General features: G+C 45.1%; 1 protein-coding gene across 2 annotated transcripts in view; it reads right to left on the bottom strand.

The window, feature by feature from the left end:
• LOC147034978 (myoferlin-like) overlaps positions 1-21,017 on the bottom strand; it is a 424,490-nt gene that overhangs the window by 71,199 nt on the left and 332,274 nt on the right. For both annotated transcript variants that reach the window (XM_085891822.1, XM_085891829.1), the window contains 4 exons: positions 9,367-9,432; positions 7,161-7,262; positions 4,257-4,382; positions 109-264 (listed from right to left, as the gene is read on the bottom strand). In XM_085891822.1, the coding sequence (XP_085747948.1) occupies positions 109-264; positions 4,257-4,382; positions 7,161-7,262; positions 9,367-9,432 (450 nt within the window). The remainder of the gene's footprint in view (positions 1-108; positions 265-4,256; positions 4,383-7,160; positions 7,263-9,366; positions 9,433-21,017) is intronic.

Genomic DNA, 21,017 nt, shown 5'->3' with positions numbered 1-21,017 from the left:
GAGAACATGATCACATGCACATAAGCACATAAAATAGTCTTTCAATGAAGTGTTGATCACTTCCCATATTAAGTTATGTTAGCAAATTGCATGCCAAGATAGTCTTACCGAGCCAATGGAATCTTTAGGTTGCAAGTCCAGTGCTTGCACAATGTAAACACGCACAGTACATTCTTGCACATCATTGATAGGCAGGTTCTTGAACTGCTGAGGAGGTTCGGGGGTGTTTGGGTTTTCTGGGAGTGCGTAAATCCGAAATGAACCCTGCATGGAAGACATAAGTGCTCATTTTACTCACTGTTGGCCATTCAGCAAAGAAGTGTGGATTTTTCATTTTGCATTAAAGCACATTTTTTCATTTTGTAAAAGTAAGCTGCAGTGCTGTAATATACCAAAATACCACTCTCTCGTAATTACTCTCCAGTAATTACACTCTCTTGTACAAATACCACGATGCATCATTTTCAGCTGTTGCCTTTGGGCTGCCTGCAAATTATGCAAGATAATTTTAAAAATAATAATTCCTTCTTTCCTCCCTTTATAATTCATTGTAAATACATTTTAGACCAGTCAGTGGTGTAAATGGTCAGAGCGTCTGCTCCGTGTCTGGGTTGGCAGTTAAAACCTTGGTCGAGTCATGCTGAAGACTTTAAAAATGGTACGTGCTACTTCCTTACTCACTGCTCAGCATTTAAAAGGATAAGAACATGGAAAAATCGATGCTGGGAAGGCAATGCCAAACCATCCAGTATCCTGGAACGGCCGACATATCCCAATTCTGAAATAATAATGCTCCAAGCAGTTTAACCAACACTCGCAGAGCTTCAAATAGCTTCTTTATTTAAAAAAAACAACAAAAAAAAAAACACAAATGCATCGGGGAAAAAACCGTGCCTTTTTCAGACACATGCACATGTTCCGCCAGACTGAGGAAGAGTTGCTCTCGCCCGCTGCAGCGGAGATGATGAGACACATAGGCGGAGCATAGATATGCATGAAGCAAAACATGAATGCGCATGAGGCAAGACATGCGTGGAACATAATACACATTTTGCATTCAAACTTGGTGACATCACACCCAGTATAACCCGAGCCAAGAAACTGCTTACACACTATAAAAAGTATGTCGATCAAAATCAAAACACAAATTTTTTTTAAAATCTTCCATCAAAAAAAACTCAATGTAAAACTTATCACCATTGAGTTATCCTCCTGTTATTTGAGCTAATTAAAATAGCACAGATAAACTGAGAGGTACTGATTACTGCACAAATGACATCGGGATGCAGTGGCCTGAAAAAGTATTCATCCCTATCCAAAGTTTTCAGGTATTGATGCCACCTGAGCATATTTCATGATGCTTTCAAATCATACTTCCACAAAGAGTGTCTTCACAAACTATTCCAAAGTGCTAAAAAAAATGCAGACAAAATGTGAATAAGCTAGATTAAAAGAGAAAAATCACATGATTCTCAATTGCATAAGTATTCAAACCCTTTGCATAATTAACCCTCAATCACTTCAGTATTAAATTATTTATTTGTAAGGTCACACAATACATGTAATAGGTTTCACCTGGATGTAACCAGCAGTTTTACTTAAAAATTAAGCTCCCCCACTTATCTAATGAGTTTTAAGGTGCAACTCACTCGGGTCAACCAATAAGGCAAACATGAAGACCAACGAGCATTCTGAAGAAGTCAGACATAAAGTGGTGGAGAAGCACCATTCAGGAGAGGGTGATAAGAAGATTTTAAAGTCACTCAGTATCCGTTTGAGTACGGTGACATCCATCATAAAGAAGGGAAAGATGTATCATACCACCCAGACTCGACCCAGATCAGGTCACCCATCCAAAATCAGCTATTGGGAAAGCAGGAAACTGGTTCGGGATGTCACTGTAAAACCAACAATGACTGCCAGACCTGCAAGGCTCTACTGTATGTCCGAGATGGGGGTGAGTGTTCATCCATCTACAACACAAAGTTCCTTTCATATAGCTGGCCTCTATGGACAGGTGGCAAGAAATAAGCCATTGCTGAAAATGACTCATCTAAAAGCTCATATGGACTTGTGACAAAGCATCTTAATGATACTGCTGTCATGTGAAGATTCGTTTTGTGGTCAAATGAGACAGAAATTGAACTTTTTGGTCTAAATTAAAAGCATTACATCGAGCAGAAGCCAAACACTACACATCACCCAGTCAACACTATGCCTACTGTCAAGCATGGTGGTGGCAGCATCATGTCATGGAGCTGCTTTCCATCATCAGGGACTGGCACGCTTGTCAGGATAGAAGGGACAATGGATGGTGCAAAGTACAGGAGAATCCTTGAGGAAAACCTCGCTGAAAAAGCCAAGCTTCTGAAACTGGGTAGCAAATTCACATTTCATCAGGACAATTATCCGAAGTACAAAGCTAAAGCCACACTGGAGTGGATGAATAAGAAGAAAATAAATGTCCTCAAGTGGCCCAGTCAAAGTCCTGTCTTGAACGCAATTGAACATTTATGGCGAGATTTGAAGATTGCATTCCATCTATGATCCCCATCAAACTTGGCAGAACGAGAGCAATTTTCACGTGAAGAATGGGTAAATATTTTACCATCTCACTGTGCAAAGTTGGTAGAGATCTACCCAAAAAGACTCATAGCAGTCATTGTTGCCAAAGGTGCTTCCACCAAGTACTGACCACAGGGGCTGAATACTTTTGCAACCATTGAATTTTGATTTGTACATATTTTTTGCAGGTATTCCTGCAATGTAACTTCCAAATACAACAGTGCTTAATGTGATCATTTCAGTTATGAGCTAGAGGGGGAGCACTCGGTAGAGTGCAAAACCTCCGCCGCCAATACTGCTCGGTCACTCAAGTGAACCTGATATCCTATTCATTCAATTTGACGTCAACAGTGCTCACAGAGTTATAGTTTGCAACTTTCCCTTTTACTTTTAACTTTTACATACTCAATTCATTCGTCATAACTAGATTCCTTGAGATAGAAATTGATTTTAAGTGGTAAAATTGTGATGAGCAATCGTAAACGAAAATCATAAACGGTAAAATCGTAAACGGTTAAACGAAAAAAAAAATCCACCTGAAGTTCCAAAAATCAGCCGCAATTATAATTTTGGCATGTTTTTTGTTGGAAATCACTTCAAGCATGTAGAAATGCAAAAATAAAAATAAAAAAAATCGAAATTTTGTTGAAAAAAAAGTTGCAAATTTTTTTTTTCTCTAACAATTTTTTTTTTGGGGGGGGTTGGAAATCACTTAAAACATGGAGAAATGCAAAAAAAAAATTCAAATATTTTTTCAAAATGGCCGCCATAGCGGCCATATTGGATTTTAGACCAAGTCCAAAATCTAATGGCATGATCTTTGGACCATACCTAATCCCCCCACCAAGTTTCGTCAAAATCTGTCGAGGAGTTTTTCCGTAATACTGTTCACAAACAAACAAACAGAAAGGGGTGAAAACAGTAACCTCCGATCTTCGATGGCGCAGGTTAATAAAAAAGTTCATTTGGAAAAAAATTGTTTCTACATAATTTGTAATTCATCTAAATGTGGCGTTATTGGGAGGAGGTGAATACTTTTGCAGGCCACGATAGGTTTGATTCTTAACGGGATTACCAAGGGCTGAAAGAAAAATCTCTGTTATGATGCAGTGCCAACAGAAAGCATTGTACCCATGGAGCCTGCTCTGCATCTTGTCTCCATTTATTTTGAGGACATTGAAGATCCAGTGGTACTTTACAAAAATATGTCAGTGTGTGCCTGATCAATACACTGATCAAATTTACTGCTTTCAGTTTGTTGTGCAATTAACAGCACCAGAAATATATGGGAGTGTTGGGATGGCACAGGACTGGAAGGACATATAGCTTCTTTTTGTGTCTAAATTTTCTTGAATGAAGCACAACTCTTTGTTAGAAATGTTAAGTGATACTTTTGTTGAAAGAAACTTTGTGTTCTCAGCCTATGGGTTTTATTCAGCATGAAGTTTTGATTTGACAATCTTCACCCCAAGTCTTTATTTCACCAAACATTCAATGAGCAAACTCTTAAATGTTCAATCATCCCCGAGTCAATTAACAATAAGAAAAAACCCATGGAATGAACAAACTCTTCAAACAATTATTTTCCATCAAGTTAGCATTTCATAAGAAAGCAAATGCAACATTAGATCATCAAAAGAGCAGTAACAAGTTTTACAACGCAAATACCCCGACTCACGCTCATTGCATACCTTGAATTCTCCGAAGGAACGCCCTTGATGTTGCCCTTCCTGTACATCCCTGCTCAGCTTGAAGGTTTGGCAGAAGTCTGTCAACCCATGGAAACTGAAGACCTTCTCCAGTTCTCTGTCATAGATCTTCAAGGACAATTAGTTGAAAAAAAAAATTGAACCACAGCCATGTTGAATGAAAATACTTTAGATCACCAATAATAGTTTTCACTTTCAGAAAATATAGAGCTGATGAGACTCATAATGAGCCTACACCAAGGCTGGCATGATGGTCGTGAGAAGCATCGTGTCACCTCTAAAATGTCTCGCTTGGGTTTGAATCCCGATTCAGCTACAAGCTATCATCCCAGTGTTTCCCAACAGGGGGGATTCATCATTGTGTGTGTCATCCATCAGATGGACGTTAAATGGATTTTCACAAATGCCACAATCAGTCGGTGAACGTTAAAGATACCATGGAAACTGGGACATTAAAGACATTCATGAAGAGTAGATGATCCATCGCCGGCACCATGAACAAAATCCAAATTCCTGCCCTAACCAGCAGAGGGCACTGCATCAGCAGCAATGCTGTGCCCTCAGCAAATGATGCTGCTCTGCAGCCTTGTACTGCATACGAAAGAAAGAATAAGAAGCCCATGCCGATGTGTTCCCTCAAAATATAAAATTAAGCCACCCCCAGCAAAGGGGAAGGCTGATAGTTGTTGTAGGGTTTGTTTCAACAATTAGCAGCCTCAATTTTTAATGGTACCACAGAGTTTCTTAGACCCCAAGGAGCACTAAAACACCATTTAGAATTTTTTTTATTTTTTAATGGGCCACTGGTTTCAGCCCTGTCTGTCTGTCTGTCTGTCTGTGTCTGGCTATCTGTCTGTCTGTCGGGTTGACCATGCCATAATGAAGATCTTGACCCAATTATAGACTTTTTTAGAACGAAAACTCAACTTTAATTTGTCCGATTGGAACTAAATTGCCCTCTCCAGATAGTCTAGATAAAGCCACATTTAAACGTAATTTACATCATACTCTTCTGGACTAAAGGCCAAGGTTTTGCACTCCTTGGAGAACGAAAACACCATTTAGGTTTTTCTCCCATTTTTCTGCCAATGCCCGAGCTGTATCTCAGATCCGGCAACACTTTCGGAATGAAATTTTGCATCAATAATGGGAATAAAAGTATGCGAGGTTGATATAACTTTTTTGGCTTTTACCTAATCAATCATAGACATTTTAACATTTTCACCACAACTCAACTAAGGTTTGTCCAATCAGAATTAAATATTTCCCTCTCCAGATAGCCATGAGAAAGTCACATTCATGCTTAATTTACATCATACCCCTCCGGGTTAAAGGTAAAGGTCAAGTGGTGCTCTGAAAATAATAGTCGTATGGACTTTGAAAAATATCTCGCATCCAAACAGCAAATGTGCATCATTCCTTCCTTCCCCTTTCTGTTTATGAAAATTATGATCCGAACGTGATAATAATATATGATAATCCTTGACATTATTATACAACTAGCAGAGCACCCAACTCATGGGTGGGTGAAATTCGTGCATCACTTGCTGAAAAAAGCATAGTCTGTTTTGAAAAAAAGACGAAAGATGTTTGAGTGGTGTGCGCTGAAAAGATTCCAGATGGTCAAAACGTCAAGAAGGTACATTCCAAAAGTAGTTAGTGTCAAAGGGGTCGAATCTCACAAGTATGCAAAAAGGGTCAAAAAAGGTCCAAGTGGTCTAAAGCTCTGAACGATCAAGGATGCAAGCTGTCTAATTTGTCTGAAGGGCGTAAGGGGTCGAAATTATGGAAGGGGTCGAAATTGGGGTTCGGGTTTAAGGGGTCAAAAGGGACTGAAGGGGTGTAAAGGTCTAAAGGGTCTCAATGGTCTTAAAGATAAAAGGGGTCTTTCAGGGTCTTAGGGGTGTTTTGAGTCCTCATGGTCTTATGGGTCCTCTCTGGGCCTTTTAGGTCCTTGGGGTCCTCGGTCTTTTGGGTCCTCAGGATCTTTGAGTCCTTTTTGGGTTCTCAGGGTGTTTAAGGTCTTCGGTGTAATTAAACATGACGTAATTGATAGAAATATAGTTACATGGCTTCACGGACTGACCGTGTTTTTTATATATATATATATATATATATATATATATATATATATATATATATATATATATATATATATATATATATATATATATATATATATATATATATATATATATATATATATATATATATATATATATATATATATATATATATATATATATATATATATATATATATATATATATATATATATATATATATATATATATATATATATGAGCCTGGTGTTGGCGCAGTGGTTAGGCCAGCGGCATGGGATCCAAAAGGTCCTGAGTTCAAGCCCCGTTGGGCCATTGAATTAATACACCAGGGGGTTGACTCAGCCTGTCATCCTTCCGAGGTCGGTGAAGTGAGTACCAGTGTACTGGGCCGGTGTATACCCCAGTTAAAATAGGTGTACCATATCCCTGTGTCGTAAGAGGCGACCAGGGTTGCGTCAGGAAGGGCATCCGGCATAAAACATGTGCCAAATCACTATGCGGATCATACAGATGATCCGCTGTGGCGACCCCTAACGGGAGCAGCCGAAAGAAGAAGAAGAGAAGATATATATATATATATATAGATATATATCTCATGGAAACTGGGACATTAAAGATCTTCGTGAAGAGTAGATGAGCTATCGCCGGCACCATGAACAAATTCCAAATTCCTGTCCGAACCAGCAGAAGGCACTGCATCAGTGGCGCCATCGTGCCCTCAGCAAATGATGCTGCTCCGCAACCTTGTGCAATACATATATTATAATAATAATATTTCCTGTTATTAAGTACACTTCATACATGTAAGAGTAAGTCTTACTTGAATGGTGTCATAGCCTTTATCCAGATAGCTTCCACACTTTTCTACATCACCAGTAGATGCATAAAACTTGCACCACCAATCCAACAAATCATCTTCAACCTGAAACCAAAAGGGCACAGGTGATCAAATGACAACCAAAAATAACAAAAAACGAACCTCAAGTATGTTTTACATGCGAATGGCGACACTATATAAAAGGACCATTTAAAAGAGCCACCTCTCTGAAGGAGTGCAATGTTGTGCATATCAAAATCAAGGTTTGATTTACAAAATCTGGAAAATTTTATTGAGAATGTCCAGACATATTTCAATACTTGGTATTTCTCATCAATGACGGCAGATGTAAGATGCCATGGCTGTTTGCAATGGAAAAAAACCGATGGTGGTTCATATATGACCAAGCTTGTTTATACCGATTGTATGATTAATAGGTTTATCAAGTGAGAGATGACAAAGGTGTGCTAACTGCTGTGGGAGGAAAAGTGAAGCTGACATTTGGGCATTGGCTCTTCATCAGAGCAAGAGCTTCCTTTTTTTGTACAAAAAGTCATTTTCGGAATATTCAATAAAAATATTTTGGGAGATTTTTAGAGGGTGAGGGGAAGAATAAGCAGTTGGGTTGGGGTTGAACAAAAACAGAAAATATATTCACACTTAAGACCCACACTAATAAGAATCAGAAAATAAAGAAGGTTGCATCTGTAAAGTTTTACGATAAAAACTGTCAAACATGTGGACCTACCTATCAAGGATAATTGAAACAACTGAAAGCGAAGTCACAAGGCATCAATCATTCAACAGGGAGTACAAAAGAAACGAGCTTACGAGCTTGTACCATATTATGAATCATCAAGAGAAGACTTCCTTCAAGTATTTAAACGATATTTGATGGTCGGGCTGTTTGCTGCTCAACAGTCCAAAAGCCAAAGCCAAATGTTTAGATAAATTGTCACTTGGGGACGTTTTTTAGGAATTTACTTTGAAAACGTTTTACTTGGGCAAAAGCAAGCAAAACTTTTACATTGTAAATATTGATCAAACAAAGCTTCATTGTTGACAAACATTCCCATGAAAGAACTTTGTATACATGCAAAATAAATTGTGGAAAGCAAAAGCCAAATGGATGAAACATGCATACTGTCCAAAACTGATCATCTATATTATAATACCAAGCTTGCACACTAAAAACTCGGCTCGCCGTCACACGATCCCTATGAAATTGCTGTGGCACTTAGCAGACATGGCGACAATGTTTGGGAAGTCTTGGCGTTCCAGAGTTCCACTTGCATTTTGCACAATGCGTATTTTTGTCATTCCCCGTGTATGGTCTGTCGTCTGCTACCAGCTGTGTTGTACTGCTATCCCATGCATGTGCAAGGGTATCGCAAGTAACTATTAAATATATCCATCCTAATCGCTAATTCATTCAAATTATGCTGCTCTTCAGCTTTGTCCCACCCCTACCTCCCCTGGCAACTTTAATAAACAATATAGTTGTGATGGACACCTTTTTAGTTCTTCAGATTGTGCTTTGGAGTAAACTGTTGCTGATCCTCTTGATATTCTAATGTGACTCAAGTTGCCATATAAATAAGAATTAAAACACCCCCCCCCTACCTTTTCTCAAATAAGATAACTTAAACACATTATCCATCCTATCCCCCTAAACTCCACCCCTCCCCAATTAAATCCCATTTCGTATTTCCACATATACCATAGCATTTTCAAAACTGCATGTGATATAAAATTTGTACAAAACTAATTTCTTACTGAAAAATATTTAGTGGAACACAAATGGAAATTTATATGCACAATGGTATTTCAGTCACTGTTGTCACCTGGATGTGCCAAGCAAAAATTTGTAAGTTTACGTATTGTAAAATAATCAGTGGGACTTTAAAAGTTGGGACATGGAGAGCATGTTAGGAAAAGAAAAAAAATATCCAAAAAAGAGCTTTTGGGGCTTTGCAACACCTTTGTATTTTTGTTTCTTTATAAAATATTTAAACCAGCCCAAAATCAAGCAATTTGCAGTCTGCAACTTTTCCCATGATGTACTGTACATTGCAATTTATGTTGTCACAACAAAGCTGAAAAGTTTAATTTATGGACTATACCACAATGCTTAAATGTAGGACATGAAAAGTTACATACAATAAGGGTAGGTAATGCCTGAGTGTACAACTTGGAATGCAGATCATACCTGCACCTGTCTTTGTTTGGATTCCACAGTCAACTTATGAACCGCTTCTGAGAGTCCTTCAGCAGCCTATGAACGAGAAAAAGCCCTGATAATTATCTTCTCAGGGCTTCATTCAAATACATTCATGCAAAGTTATACAAAAAGCTCTGTGACTTCACAAAAGACATGATATGAATCACAACCCATACAGTTCACCTATCACTCAGGATAACTCACCCAACAAGGTGTGAACAAAGTCAGTTTCTTTTCATGGTGGAGCATGTTTACATAAATCACGTGGAAGATGATGACATGAGGAGACATTGGTGTATTTAGACGTGAATTACAAGAACAAAAGTAGACAATCATCAAATCAACACAGTGTATGAACCTGCGATCCCTGCATTATGAATGTGTGCTCAGAAGTGGACGCCATGGAGCCAGCCGGTTGAAATGAAATAAAATGATAAAAAACATTTTCATTAAATGAAACAAAGGCATCTGTTTAAGAAATGACACAGGGAGTTATAAAGACTGTAAACACTCAAATATCACGGGTTCCAACCAATCGTGGGCAACCTATTGCGTTCTGATTTAGTTATCATGGTATTTAATTTTGGCCAATTGTGGTTTTTGAGCAGAGCTGAGTCAATGTTTGCATCAGCATGTACGATTACCTTCCATTAAGAGCCTTTTGTTGTTTCTTGCACGCCGTTAATTGTAGTAATCAGACCAGCATACGGGAACGAAGCTAAGTTTAATAATAATGAATCGTCATCGAACAGGAAACGACAAATGGAGATCCTGTAATACTAGATATGCAAGATCGAGAATACACACAACAGTCAAGAAGGGCACACAAACATAAAACAATAGACAACATTAGTTGTGCCAAAAGACAGAGAAAGGTTGTGATATTGTGCAAAAAATTGAGGTAGATACAGTGCCTCAAGAAAGTCTACACCCCCTTTCAAATTTTTCACCTTTTGTTGCCTTATGGGAAAGAATTAAATTGCATTAAATCAAACTTTTTCCACCTTTATTTACACATCATAACCCACAACTTCCAAGTGAAAAACAAATTCCACAAATTTCAGAAAATAAATTAAAAATACAAAACTAGAATATCTTGATTGGATAAGTGTCCAACCACTGAGTTAATACTTGGTGGAAGCACCTTTAACAGCAATTACAACTGTAAGTGTGTTGGGAGAGGACTCGACCAACTTTGCACATCTTGATTGGGCAATATTTTCCCATTCTTTTGAACGAAACTGTTCAAGCTCAGGCAAGTTGTGTGGAGAGCATTGATGGACAGCAATCTTGACGTCTCCAGTGGATTTAGGTCGGGGCTCTGACTGGGACACTCAAGGACATTTACCTTTTTGTTCCTTAGCCACTATAGTGTAGCTTGGCTGTGTGCTTCGGGTCATTGTCATGCTGAAAGGTGAACTTCCGTCCCAATTTAAGGCTTTCTTGCACAGGGCAGGAGGATTTCTTCTTGAGAATTTTTCTGCATGTTGTTCCATCCATTTTCCCTTCCATCCTGATAAGTGCCCCAGGCCCTGATGATGAGAAACATCAACATAATATGATGCTGCCTCCACCGTGCTTCACAGTCGGGATGGTGTTCTCTGGGTGATGTGCTGTATCGGGTTTGTGCCAAACCTAACATTTTGCATTTAGGCCAAAACATTCCACCTTGGTTTGGTTAGACCACAAAACTTTTTGCCACATGGCTTCAGAATCTCTGGAGTGTTTCTTGCATACCTCAAACGGAACTCAAGGTGGATTTTTTTTAAAGTAATGGCTTCCTTCTTGTCACCCTACCATACAGGCCAGACTTGTGGAGTGCTTGGGATATTGTTGTCACGTGCACACATTGACCAGTCTTTGCAATAAAGGCATGCAGCTCTTTCAAATTTGTCATTGGCCTCTTGGTGGCCTCTCAGATCAGTCTCCTCCTTGCTTGGTCATCCAGTTTAGAGGGACGGTCTGATCTAGGCATGGTGTTGGTGGTACCATATGCCTTCCACTTAATGATTGTCTTGACTGTGCCCCAAGGGATATTCAAGACCTTTGAAATATTTTTATACCCTTCTCCTGATCTTTGCCTTTCCACAACTTTATCCTGGAGGTCTTTTGAAAGCTCCTTGGTGCTCATGGGTGGCTTTGCTGTGAAATGCACTACCCAGCAGAAGAAACTTACAGAAACAGCTGATTTTATTCTGAAATAATCAGAATCACCACAATTTAACAAAGATGGAAGCTATTTAACTTGGTGTTTTTTTGAAGGTCAGTGGTTACACCTGAGCGATTCTACAATTGTTATTATAAGGGGGTGACTCTTATCCAACCAATATATTCTAGTTTTCCATTTGTAATGAATTTTCTGACATTTATACAATTTGTTTTTCACTTGGAAGTTGTGGTTTACGATATGTAAATAAAGGCGGAAAAAGTGTGATTTAATGCAATTTAATGCTAGCCTATAAGGCAACAAATAGTGAAAATTTTGAAAGGGAGGTTGGCAAGAGGTGAAAGTGCGGCATCTGAGGGCTGACATTATGGGATCAGTGAATCGACTGTGTGGAAAACGTGAGTCAAATGCGGTTATACAGGAGAAGCCATTGTGGACTTACCGATTTGAGTGGACCCATAATACAGGAGAAACCATTGCATATTTACTCATTTGAGTGGACCGGTAATGCGGGAGAAACCATTATGGATTTACCATGTCCACGAGGCATCCGGGGCCGAAGGCTCCAGTTAAACAAAGGCAGACGCCGAAGAGACTGGATTATTTTGGAAGAGGATGCTGTCTGATACCTTCCTCTCCAAGCAGGAAAGATCTGCTCTGAATGGATCAAGGTGGCGAAGGATTGTTTCACCCTCTTCTATGTGGCGAAACAGCAGGCGACTTCGGAGTGCTCCAATGATGATCAAACAGCCATTGCAAGTTCTACATCCACATCTTTCCAACCAACACTCTCCCATCGAACAGCATAATCATCCCCAGCTAATTTAAGTCTGATGTTTTCTATTCACAGCAGAGGATAATATGAACAGTTTGTCATCATTTTGTTTACCCTCACCCACCTCGCAGTTTTGTAAAAAAAATACCTTGCTGTTTCGTAATAAATTTAAAAGTTAAAAGTGCAATGTTTTTGTTGATTTTACACTATATATTTTATTTACATGATTATTTCAATGTTAACATGAAGTATATATATATATATATATATATATATATATATATATATATATATATATATATATATATCACATATGGAATGTGACGAGCACTCCCCCGACCTCCATTGAACAAAGTCCTTCACCAAAGGATCACCTCCAGCAAGGAGGCCTCAGCCCTGGACTCTGTCAAACAGACAAAGATTGCATGGTCAGCATCGGTTAAACATTAAACGGAGCCGCCTATCCAGATTTCAGGCTTGCTTGCCCGCATCAGGATGGCAGACCGATAAATATCTGACCAATGATGATCACATTAATCATTTGAACATCAGATGCACCTCCTGACTGTTATGGTGAGCATTTCCGCGGATTATGTCTCACATGGTAAAACCACATAATCCGCAAAGAACAATCGTCCATCTGCCACCCAGACGATTGTTCCCGCTAATGTAAACCATTCAACCAGAAGGCACATTATGTGATTAACGGGTAAATCAAAACATGTGGAGTGTGACGAGCACTCCCCTCATCTCCATTGGACATAGTCCAGCACCAAGCGGGTGGTGAACTGATGTTGACCATGTAATCTTTGTCTGCTTGAGAGAGTAGCCGTGCCGAGGTCTCTAGGTTGGACGTGATGCTTTGGTGTAGGTCTGCGTCCAATGGAGATCGGGGGAGTGCTCGTCACACCTAACGTTTTTATTTACCTGCCGATCACATCATGTGCCTTCTGGTTGAGTGGTTTTCATGATCAGTAAGAATCGTCTGGGTTGCAGACAGACGATTGTTCTTTGCGGATTCTGCGTTTTTTCCCGCGCGAGACATAATCCGCGGCAATGCTCACCATAACAATCAGGAGGTGCATCTGATATATATATATATATATATATATATATATATATATATATATATATATATATATATATATATATATATATATATATATTGTTGTGGTTACCAGATTCGCAAACCACCATTCAGGTCCCTTAGGTGAGGTATCTCGGTAAGTACATGTGTAGTTAGGCCCAAACCCGTTGTCTAGTGGGAATACATGTCATTTATACGTGCTGCGACTCTTCAGGATAGCCGTTTTTCTTTTACTATCTTTATTTTGGACCAACCGCCAGGATTACCATCACAATTACAACCACAACCACCGCTTCACCACAACTGCCACGACCTTCACGCACACCTCACAACCGTAGCATCGCCACCGTTCTTGCCCCGCTGTGGGTACCGGTGTTGGACTCATGCAGAACGCGCGTCGAACAGCGTGTACAAAACCACGGATTTTCTGCTTCAAAAACGGATCAAAAACGACACACGCCCACTTTTTGCCGTCCAATCGGTGAGCGAGGGGCGGGTGGCCCCGCCCCAGGGCGATCGATATATGCAAATTTGTGGATCAAAAGCCTTCACGCCCACTTTTTCTCGGGCCAATGGGGAGCGAGGTGAAAGGTCAAAGGGAGGGGTCAAAGGCGAAGTTACGGGGGGGATAAAAGGACGGTGTTCGTCAGTCAGAGGGAGTCAGCAGAACGAGAACGAGGAGTCGGAACGGAAGAGTCGCAAACAAGAACGAGAAGGAGTCGGGAACGAGAACGGAGGGAGAGTCGCAAACGAGAACGAAAGAAGTCTGGAGCCCGAAGCCTGCAGTGGCTGGAGAAGCCGAAGAGAGTCGGACGAGGGGGTGCTCGCGTCGGTGCCAGGAGCTGCACGCCCGAGGGAGGCCGGCAGCGCGACCTGGCCGAGGTGGAGACGCACACCAGGGATAATAAAGATCCTCTATACCCCGAGCATCAGCAACCCCCTCCTGTTTCCCCCCGCGCTGAGATAGTGCGACCAAGGGGGCCCCGTTCCCACCCCCTGCCAGGCACTGTCCACGAGGCCCGCGGGTTGCGGGGCCATCGCCGCTCCGCGTCTCATCACCAGACGGGTAGGCCCGACCCGGTCTCGGCCTCAGGCCTGCCCCATTCTTGGGGGATTTCTTTTCCTTGGTTTTGGGTATGTGTTGTCGGCGCAGTCTGTGAAATAGAATTGTATAAGTGTTGCCGTGTGCTCGGTAGTCGGTATTAGCTCTGCACTGTGTTTTCACTTTTATGTTTGCTTTTTGTGTAAATGGAATTGTGTTTTCTTTTTTTTGTGTGCATTTGGTGGAATTGTATTTGTGTGCTTTCCGTTCGTCGCGAATAAATGTGCTTTATTGTTGAACTGTTCTCCCGCTTCGCTTCGTCTTTTCCTCCATTGAATCCCCATCTTGCTTCACGTAAAGGGTTGGTAGTGGGCTGAATACGCCCGATAATTAATCTAACCGTCGAGGTCGACGATAACACCGCTCGGTTATTCTGATAGTACGGAACGGGTCGCTTAAGTGGCCCGTGTCCGAAGTCGACCTGCGGCGAGGTGCGATCGCCCGGTCTACCCTCCGCGTGGGTACTTAGGTAGTTCGAATTTGGCGAGCAACCCTATCCCACGCGGGGGCTGATTGGCTCGATCGCGGTGAGACCGAAAGGTCCACCCGTGACTGGTTCCCGGCGTTAGTCCGAGAGGGTCACGACTGGATTGTCCGTCCGGTGGGCGACGTGCCGCGATTCGAGTTACGTGGCCGTCGCACGCCGGCGGGCGCGAAAACCGCAACACTGGTGTCAGGTCGTGCGATACAAATTCATCGCCCTCCTCGCGGCACTGGTATCGGAGAACAGGAAAACGGGCTGTCCTGTCTCCGGCTAAATTCACGGGAATCGGTCCAGGGGTGAGAGAAGCGACCCCCGATTCCCTCCAAATTACGAGCGAGCGAAATTAACCCTTCACGAGAAGCAAGATGGCGTCTCAAGGCGAGCGGGAGCCGGGGGTATTAGAAATGTATATGTGTAGTAATGTAGAATCCATGGTCCAGGATGGAATCCCCGAGCAGGAAATGTTGATTGTGCAGGAACACGGACTCGCCCAACTGAACCCAGGACCCGAGGTGGGTGCGGCGGCGGCCGCGGTGTATGACACCTCCCCCCCCCTCTCCACCAAGACCCTTCCCCAACCCCTGCCGAAATGGCTCACTCAAGCGCACCCGACATGGCCCAGCTATTCACCATGCTGGCACAAATGAATGCGGAAATGAAAGGCATGAACGAAAAGATGGATGCGAATATGAATGAAGTGAAAACGACGATGGATGCGAATACACAGCAAATGAAAAACGAAATGAAAGGCAATACACAACAAATAAACGAAAAGATGGATACAAAAATGAACGGAATGGAAACAAAAATGAAAGAGCTGCGGGGTGAGACGCAGAACATGGGCCAATGCCTGCAGGCGGGCATGAAGGCAGTGAGCAGGGAGCTTAAAATGGCGACTCCACGTGTGGGAGCAAACGAGCTGGGTGGGGGTGCAACGGCTGACAGGCCCGCGGTGGAGGCGGGTGAAAAAATAATTCGTGGAACGTGTTGGGCGAGGGTCGTGACGATGACCGAAAGGGAAAAATTAAATGGGGAGACCAAAACGTGTGAGACGAGACACGAGGTGACGACAACAGAAATAATAGTTGAGACAAGGGAGGTAAAGGGTGAAGAGTTGGCAGAGACACGGGAGATGGGAACGATAGAGGGAAGACTACACGATGAAGACGGGGTAAGTGACGCGCACGCACACACGGAGGTAGTGGAGGACAATGGGGGTGAGCTCGCGGAGCGTGTAGAGACCCAGTGCGAGCACCTGGGTGGCCTCCTCCAGGAACGAGGGGAGGGAGTATGCCCCCTTGAGGCGAGTCACGACCAGGTGAGTTCGGTCGTGCTTTGCGAGGTTGAGGGGACGAGTGCTGTGGACGGGTGCACAGAGAGCTTGGGTGGTGTAGAGGCCCCGGAGACCCTTGTGGGGACACAAATCCCCAGTGTGGTTGTCCCTGTGTGTGTGGTGCAAGGTGTGAGTGCGGCACCGTGTGTGGAAGCGACCCCGTGTGTGAGTGGTGTGGTGGCGATGGTGCCAGAGTGCGTGCTTCCCAGCACGCCGAGTGTGAATGGGGCACCGTGTGTGAGTGAGGCCGTGTGTGTGAGTGAAACGGCCAGTATGAGTGAGGCACCACGTGTGAGTGGTGTGGTGGCGATGGTGCCGGAGTACGTGCTTCCCAGCACGCCGTGTGTGGATGAGGCACGGAGTGTGAGTGAGGCACCGCGGGTTAGTGCCCCCGCGTGTGTGGGTGAGGCACCGTGTGTGGAAGAGACCGCGTGTGTGAGTGTCGTCGTGTGTATGAGTGAGGCACCGCGCGTGAGTGCCCCCGCGTGTGTAAGTAGTATGGTTTGTGTGAGTGGTGAGGCACCGTGCGTGAGTGAACGGCCGTGTGCAAGGTCGCTGTGTGCCAGGGAGACCGTGTGTGTGAGAGAGCGGTATGAGAGGGAGATGTCGGTTGGCATGCGGGAGCACGCAGCCGCGTCTCCCCGTGTGAATGTGATGGTGTGGACTGTGTGCGTCGTAACACGCAGGTATGCGTGGGTGGAATGGAGACGGAGACGGCGACAGAGGAGAGAAAGCCGGGTAGCGGCTGTAGCTGTTTCGAGGACTGTGCCGGGTTCACCCAGCAGTGAGCACGCGGTTCGTGCTGTGCAACGCACGAGACCACCACGTGCTCGCTTGCGAGAGTGAAGTCCCGGTCCGGAAACGCATGCGGTGGATTTGCCGATCCCGCGGACGGACAAAGTTTAGGCAGGTAAATGAATTTGGACCGGACGGGTTCTCCACGCGATCGTGTGTGTTCAGCTCCAACGGGCAAAGCACATGTGTTCGCGTGGGAAACCCCTCGAGACGTGGGGCTTGTGTTTTTTTTTTGCGCACGGTGACGTCATGGCTGCACGTGTGGTTGGAATCCGGCAGGAGGGGTATCTCTGCCGGATGGTCCCGTCCAAGGAGGGACGAGGAACACGTGCAGCTGCATGACGTCACGGGCAGGTGCAAAGTGCGCGAGCTCTGAGTTGCCGCGCAGGTGCTGCGCATGGGAAAAAAAAAAAGAAAAAGCAAGCCTCACTTTCGGGTGTACAGGATTCCTGGGCAAGGGGTGAAAGACCCCCTTACCTGGGCACAGGATGGAAACTAGTTAGGGGGAAGGGTTAGCTTAGTTAGACCGACTTCATGGGGCAGGGGTAAGTCCTCATGGAGTCCGTGGAATGGATTAGTTAGAGGGATTGTAGCCAGATTTAGGTTGGGAAATAAAATGATTTATTTTGGAGACCGTGACAGACTTGTGGATGTGTAGAGGGGACGTAGCTCAGCTACGTAGTGTTAAAAGGAACGTGCTACTAGTTTAAGGGACGACGTGGGAGCACGAGTTAGTTAGGGGATGTGGTTAGAAGGATGGCAGAGTTCAGTGGTGTGTGTGTTGAAGAGTTGGTGAGTTGTGAGGCATGTGCTTGGTGAGTGAGTGAGGCCAGCGGGTCTGTGTGTGTGGAGTGAATGAGGAATGCATGGTGCGATGAGTGATTGGGGGGAGGAGTGACTCCCGCCCAAGGGACCCCGGGGTCAGAGTAAAGTGAGTTAGCTGGGTTAGTCAAATTGAAAAATGGAGGTCGTTTTGCTGTTGGTGGGAAAGTAGGCTCGAGACCCATTTGGAGGGGTGCAGGAGCCCTGTTGACGGGCTTGGGAGCGTGGCTGCGAAAGGTGAGTATCGCTGAGTGGGTACCCCGGGCACCAGGCTAGTCGGCCGCGGTAGGCCAAGGGCCCATGGGGGGCCGGGATAGCGTCGTGGGCACGGGTGCGCCTGCTTGGTGCGGGGGCCCGGGGCGCCATTAGCCGCGTGGGCAGTGTTGTGGGCACGGGTGACCCTCGGAAAGGGGCCCGGGAGGCCGGCCTGCCACGTGTGCGTTCAGGGGAGGTGCCATGGGGGGCACTCCCCGGTGTTAGGGAGCTGGTAGGCTCGGAGGCAGTGTAGTGCCCGGGGGTGCCATAGCGGGAGAATCGGCAGAGGGTCGTGCCTGCCAAAGGGAGCCACGTGTCCCAGCCAGGAGACCGTGTGAGGGCACGGAGAGAAAATTGGGGGGCGAGGCCCGAAATTGTGAGGACACCAACACAGGCGACGGGAATCTGGGTTGTTAGAACCAATAGTTTAAGCGAGAGGCGCTTGTTGAAAGCCCCGGGGTAGTTTAACAGTTAAATGGTTAGGGTAGATTAGGAGATGTACCCCTCCGCACCATCCATCCCCTCGCTGTCGTTGTGGGCCGCTGGACCCACTTTGGTTATAGATCGCCGAACTCTGGGGAGGCCATTCTGAGGCTTCGTTGGGCCTCGACACAGGACGTTAGCTCTCCCTTGTTCCCCTCCGGGAAGGGAACGTAGGGGTTGGGAGTAGGCTAGGTGACAGGATAGGTTAGCCGAACAAGGACGATAAAGGGGGTTAGGGGACGATTTATAGTGGGGGAGTAAAAATAAAAACAACAAAAAAATAAGTTGGGGCTAAATTGGGGTTTGACAAATTGAGGGAGTGGGTATGTACAGTGACAGGCAAAGGCGATAGGTTGGGAGGGAGACAGGTAGGTAGGTCCGAGCCCGCCTTCCAAGTGGCCAGCACCACCGCACTCCCTCCACCAACCTCCATTGAACGGCAAAGGCTGGCCAACTTCATCGGCTGGCCGTGTTTTGCTTCAAGGCGGAGGCCGGCCAACTTCATCGGCAGCTGTGTTCTGCAAGGCCTGTGCCGGCCAGTTCATCTGCTGGCTGTTTTTCTTCAAGGCCTGTGCCGGCCAGTTCATCTGCCGGCTGTGTTTGCCTGCAGCGGCCTTCTTCTGCGGGCTGTGTTGCCTGCACCTTTGCCATGCCATGCCATGCCCACTGCCCATGTTCACCAGCCCCGTTCAATTTTGCTTTGCCCCCCCCTGTTCATTTCCATGTGCGCCAGGATCAAGGCAACAGTTTGCAAGCTGCGAGAACTGCCCTGTTGGCAGCTACAACACGGGCCTGCAGTGGCAGCCCGTGCACCGTGTTTTGCGTCCATCCATTCATCCATTCATTCGTTGTGCTCATTGCGTGTGCCACTTGAGCTGGCACGGAGACTGCGTTGTGCAGCCCATGCACCGTTGTGGTTCACTGCATTCAGTTCAAACCGTTCATGCATCCATTCGTTGTGTTCATTGCGTGTGCCACTTGAGCTGGCACGGAGACTGCGTTGTGCAGCCCAAGCACCGTTGTGGTTCACTGAGTTCAGTTCAAAAGGGAAGGCCTTGGACTGCGTGTGAGCAGCCAGCCACGTTCCCTGTCACCTGCATTGTTTTGAGCCAGAGACTGCATGCGGGCAGCCTGGCTCCCTGCTAACTGCTTTCTTTTGCAGAGTTCAATGATCCTGGGCCATGGTTTAGTGTAAAATTTGTAAGTTAAGGTTAAGATGTACTGTAAATATGAGTGTGCCCCCGGCATGTATGTCTTAGCGCCGGCAATTTTATTTAAGTCGTCCGTATGAGTGAGTTTGTTTAGATAGTTACGCAGCCCTCAGGTTATTTATTTTGGGGACACGAATACCATGAATGTCGCACTCAGGGATCCGTAGGTAAAATGTACTAGGGGAAAACTACACATGATGGCACACGAAAATTTGACGACTCGGGACGAGTCTGTAAAAAGGGAAGGGGGTAGTGTTGTGGTTACCAGATTCGCAAACCACCATTCAGGTCCCTTAGGTGAGGTATCTCGGTAAGTACATGTGTAGTTAGGCCCAAACCCGTTGTCTAGTGGGAATACATGTCATTTATACGTGCTGCGACTCTTCAGGATAGCCGTTTTTCTTTTACTATCTTTATTTTGGACCAACCGCCAGGATTACCATCACAATTACAACCACAACCACCGCTTCACCACAACTGCCACGACCTTCACGCACACCTCACAACCGTAGCATCGCCACCGTTCTTGCCCCGCTGTGGGTACCGGTGTTGGACTCATGCAGAACGCGCGTCGAACAGCGTGTACAAAACCACGGATTTTCTGCTTCAAAAACGGATCAAAAACGACACACGCCCACTTTTTGCCGTCCAATCGGTGAGCGAGGGGCGAATTGGCCCCGCCCCCAGGGCGATCGATATATGCAAATTTGTGGATCAAAAAGCCTTCACGCCCACTTTTTCTCGGGCCAATGGGGAGCGAGGTGAAAGGTCAAAGGGAGGGGGTCAAAGGCGAAGTTACGGGGGGGATAAAAGGACGGTGTTCGTCAGTCAGAGGGAGTCAGCAGAACGAGAACGAGGAGTCGGAACGGAAGAGTCGCAAACAAGAACGAGAAGGAGTCGGGAACGAGAACGGAGGGAGAGTCGCAAACGAGAACGAAAGAAGTCTGGAGCCCGAAGCCTGCAGTGGCTGGAGAAGCCGAAGAGAGTCGGACGAGGGGGTGCTCGCGTCGGTGCCAGGAGCTGCACGCCCGAGGGAGGCCGGCAGCGCGACCTGGCCGAGGTGGAGACGCACACCAGGGATAATAAAGATCCTCTATACCCCGAGCATCAGCAACCCCCCTCCTG

The sequence above is a fragment of the Eptatretus burgeri genome, chromosome 1 (assembly GCF_056783735.1).
Source record: "Eptatretus burgeri isolate ZD-2024b chromosome 1, Ebu_testis_v1, whole genome shotgun sequence".
Taxonomy (NCBI): Eukaryota; Metazoa; Chordata; class Myxini; order Myxiniformes; family Myxinidae; genus Eptatretus; species Eptatretus burgeri.
The sequence above is the reverse complement of the archived record's forward strand: the minus strand, read 5'-3'. Positions and strand labels throughout refer to the sequence as shown.